General features: G+C 42.9%; 1 protein-coding gene across 1 annotated transcript; it reads right to left on the reverse strand.

Annotated features, from left to right (window-relative positions):
- Positions 1 to 1,536: 1,536 nt before the first annotated feature.
- On the reverse strand, positions 1,537 to 2,133 carry LOC109173371 (glutamic acid-rich protein-like). Its single transcript, XM_019322606.1, has one exon. The coding sequence runs from the start codon at positions 2,131 to 2,133 to the stop codon at positions 1,537 to 1,539; it is 597 nt and encodes a 198-aa protein (XP_019178151.1).
- Positions 2,134 to 4,508: the final 2,375 nt, after the last annotated feature.

The following is a 4,508-nucleotide window of genomic DNA, read 5'->3' on the forward strand; positions in this document are numbered from 1 at the left end:
AATGTGGGTTGCATGTCCTTGCTATGTGTTATGTGTGTGTGTGTTACCCCAATTCGGTTGCGATCGGATTGGTCATTCCTGAGCTGTGGTTCAGAAGCTGGCTGCGGTCAGATTTACACTCTTGGGCTGTGGTCCACCGTTTGGTTGCGATCAAACATTTCTACATGAGCTGCGGTTCATATTTCCTGGTTGCGGTCAGATGACATTATCTTGGGTTGCGATCCACTGTTTGGTTGCGATCAAACATTATGATGAGCTGCGGTTCATCGGTCGGTTGCAATCGACCCCTCCGTGTTGCGATACGGGGCAGGGTGCTGCGGGGCCGTGTCAGAGCTATATGCGCTGACCCTCATGTATGGGCATGCGATTGGTCCTGTGGCGCCAACAAAGTGTGCTTGTGTGATGAGATGCGGATGAGGTGTGGTTATGAGTATCTTGGGGTTGTGACTTCGGGATCTATGTTGGGAATTATATATGTTGGGTCATGGTTATTGATTGTGCTTATCCTTATCTGTCGTGCCTGCTGTGAACTGTATATGCTTGTTATAACTGTTATCTGTGCTTAGCCTTATCTATCGAGACATTCCCGATTTTGAAAGCTAGAGTTCGTAGGTTATATCTTCATGCTTAAAATGGTTTTCGTATATCTATATATATCTCTATATGTATTGTATTTCAACGCGTTGGAGTGGGTTACCAGCATCTCTCGCTGAACAGATATATTTGGCTTTCAGGCACAGAAGATTAAGTCACTGGAGCGCGCTAGAACTTGGAGCGTAGAAGTAGATAGTTTCCCTTTCGGCTTGCGTGCCATGTTTATGCATTTACGCTTTTGAGGATCTCAGTTAGTTAGCCTGTGCACTTGGGTTCTCTAGCCCAGGTGTCGCATAGCACCCCTAACGCTTGTATTGTATTTTGGGATTAATGAGATTCTACCTTTATTATAAGTTTTAAAGTCTTAAAAATCTGGGGTGTTACAATTTGTTAACAACAATCAAAATGTCTTGCACATATCCAAGAATTTGGAGCGAATATTGACCCATTTGATAGGAGTTATCGTGTGCAGTCTCAATCTTTGTACATGCTAAGTCAACTCTCTCTTTGAGACTGCAATGAGAGTGTTTGATTTCATGTTGTTGTCGTGCCACCTTGTTCACAGCAGTTTGAAGCTCATGAAGTTCTTTCGCCAGTTGAGCTTTATAAGATCTTTTCGATTGAGCTGACGGTTGTGATTGAGGTTAAGCTTGAGGTGGAGGACAAGATTGAGTTTGAGCAGCCATAAGGTGGTTTACTTTCTTGGATAATTCTTCCAAGGTTTGGGTGTCCTTGCGGCGAAGAGACAGATATTCTTGGTGAATAAGTTCGGCTGTATGAACCGTGTCCCTCATTAGGTGCATGATGCGATGTGGAGACATTGGTGGAGAATCGGCTTCAATGTTAGTGGGTGAAGTATCCATTGGTTCCTCTCGAGATGGTGCATCCTTTTTGCCACCACTTGCTAAGCTGATAAGAATAGGTGAGGCATCCAGTTTTTCCTCACGTATTGTAGCATCTTCTCTCTTGATAGGTGATTCGTCCATGATTAATATGAGAGACGATAGCACGAGATAAATCTTCAAGAGGTGTAGTTGAAATTTCTTCAGCAGGAGGAATTCCAATCCGAGGGGAGGCTTCATGCAATCCACTTGCTATTGAGATCTCAGGCCTAAGTGATGCTTCCCTTTTGTCATCACTTTTTGAGGATGAATGTTGAGATGAAGTTCTTTCGGGTAAAGCTTCATCAACAACTAAGATAGGAGATTCACTATGATAGTTCGGGTTACCCTCATTGTTGTCATCATCATCATTCCCTGAGTCATCATCACCTTCATCATCATCTGCATCATCTTCGTCATCATCTGCATCATCTTTGTCTTCTTCTTTTTCTTCTTCTTCATTTTCAGCTGTCGGAGAATCAGATGTTCTTTCGTGATCTTCTTCAGAATCGTTCTCAGCAGAAACGTTTTCTTCTTCAATTTCTCTGCCATTTTCGTCCTTTGATCCATTGACATTGCAATTTGGATCATTTTGGTGCGATTTCTCGAGATCAGTCTTGACTTTGGAGCGCAAGAGGGCCAATCTCATTTCCTTCATCTCTACTTCAAAGACTAGATCTAGGGGTGGTTTCTTCAACTCGATGCAAATAGGGGCCTTTTCTTTCTATAAGACTCGGTTAGTTATCTTGTATGAGAAGGCCTTGTTGATGGTCTTAATTCGTGTAGCCTCATACACATTTCGCGTACCGAGCCATTCCAGAGCAAAGTCCTCTTCGTTCTTCATGAGGTTAAATGATTCGAGGAATGCTTGTAGAGATGAGGTCCTCCATTGTTTCCATTTCATGACTCTAATGAAGTCATTCTCAATAGATTCTCGAAGCAGTTGATCCTTTGATGGAGGGATTGGTGTAGCTTCTGGTACTGTCACAATTGCTTTCGAATCAACAACATTTTTAGCTTTCAAACTTTCATCCTCAACTACCGATGCAGGTTCTTGTGTCAGAATATTCGGTACCTGTTCTGCAATGGTAGGTTCTTGTGGAAGGGAACTTTCGGTGGGAAAAACATCAGCAGCAATCGGGTTAGCAATCACTTCTCTCGTCTCTTCTGGCAAGTCAGGTTCTTGGGGGAGACTTAAGTGATTGACCTCCGTTTCCATAACAGCAGGTTCTTGTGTCGAACATGGAGATAGTCGCTCTGCTGAGATGGGTTCTTGTGGATGGAGGTTTTGTGGAGAACTTGCGTCTGAGGAAGATCTAGCCTTCCTTTTCTTAGAAGCTTTCAACTTATCTTCCCCCTGAGAAGATGCTTCTTTCGCCATTTCATCCAACTTTGACGAAGGAGGGGGAACAAATTTTGCTTTTACAGGAGAGCGAAATCGTCTTGTTGATTTTTGTCCGAGAGTGGAGAGAACGATATTGTCATCATCATCCGAAGAATCCTCCACAACGACTGGATTCTTTGATGGAACATGTGGTGTTTGAGTCGTCATTTCGTCTGGAAGCTCTGTTGTGGACTTTGGTGGTGTAGAGATTGGTTGCTCTTCAGGTACTCCTGTCGTCTTGACATGAGACGAACTCTTTTCTTTCCATCGTCGTTTGGACTTTGGTTGGTCATCTTCCGAATCTTTCACCTTCCTAGACTTGCGTTTAGATTTGACCAATTCCAAGGGTATTTCCAACTCTAATGCCTTCTGCTTGTCGTACCCCTAGGGCTTATACTTCATCTAGCACGCCTTCGGTCCAGGCCTAACTCCTGCTCTTAGGGGGATATTTTTCGTGGTAAGGAGATGACTTACCAAAAATCCGAATCCCATCTTCTTTGAGATATCTCCAGGAGATGTTCTACCATTCGTGATGACATGGAGAAGGTTGTTGAAGATGACTTTTGACCAATCAACCTTGTATTCATCAAAAAATGCATGCAACATTTTTAACTTATCCTTCGTCACGTCGTCTGTGGCCGACGTCTTGTGCTCTACAATCTTGTTAAAGATATCCACTGTGAACTCGTAGTCCAAGTGGAGCAATTTCTTCTTTAGGGGCCACGAAATTTCAATAGGAGCTTGCTTGTTTTTTATCAATCCGTAGAAGTCATTCTGATCAAAGTGGTAGAAAGCGAAGTTCGACTTGTATGACTCATCTCGCTAAGGAAATTCGAAGGCCATTTGAATATCCTCCGATGTGATTGTCACCTCAGCTTTGTTGACTCTAGAAGATATGGTGAGTCCATCCGGGGATACACGTGCATTCAAATAGAATGCGGATACACGTGCATTCAAATAGAACTGGACAACATTTGTGGGAAACCAAAATGTATATAGATGAACTGCAAATTTGTACAAACCGGTTTCTTTCAGAAGGGTGATGACTTTTTCACCAAAGCTTCGATCGATGACGTAATCTAAGAAACCATGGGTATCCCACATACTGCCACCAGCGATGAAGGAAGTCCGTGACTCAATGAAGTTGGTGTCGTCTGTTGGGAAGGTGGGTATCTCCATTGTAGATGGTGTTTCAGGTTCGACGTCTGAGGGGGTGGTTTTTGATTTCTTAGCCATTTGAGAGAAGTTTGAGAAAATTTTGGTGAGAGGATGGATTTGAGGGAGAGGATGAAGGGAAAAGGTGAAAGATGGTAGAGGGAGGGTTTATGTAGGGTTTACGTGGGTTAAGGATATAGGTAAAGTTGGGTGACCCATGTGAGATGTGGGTGGTTTGAATTTTGAAATTCAATCTGTTCCAATTCCACTAAAGAGGTAACTGATCTGGTGATAAAGATATGATAAGATCATTTGCAGATCAGTTTTGATCATTCTTCATTAAAGAGGAGAGAGAAAATCACTTGAGTGCCATCAGGTGCATTAAATGCAGGTCAGATCAACTGACAGAGATCGTGGGGTATTGGACCGGTTTTCTCAGTCACACGATGCCCACTAAAAATATGTATCAACGGTTCAAATGATCTAGATAAAGT

The sequence above is a fragment of the Ipomoea nil genome, unplaced genomic scaffold, assembly GCF_001879475.1.
Source record: "Ipomoea nil cultivar Tokyo-kokei standard unplaced genomic scaffold, Asagao_1.1 scaffold0480, whole genome shotgun sequence".
NCBI classification, from domain to species: domain Eukaryota; kingdom Viridiplantae; phylum Streptophyta; class Magnoliopsida; order Solanales; family Convolvulaceae; genus Ipomoea; species Ipomoea nil.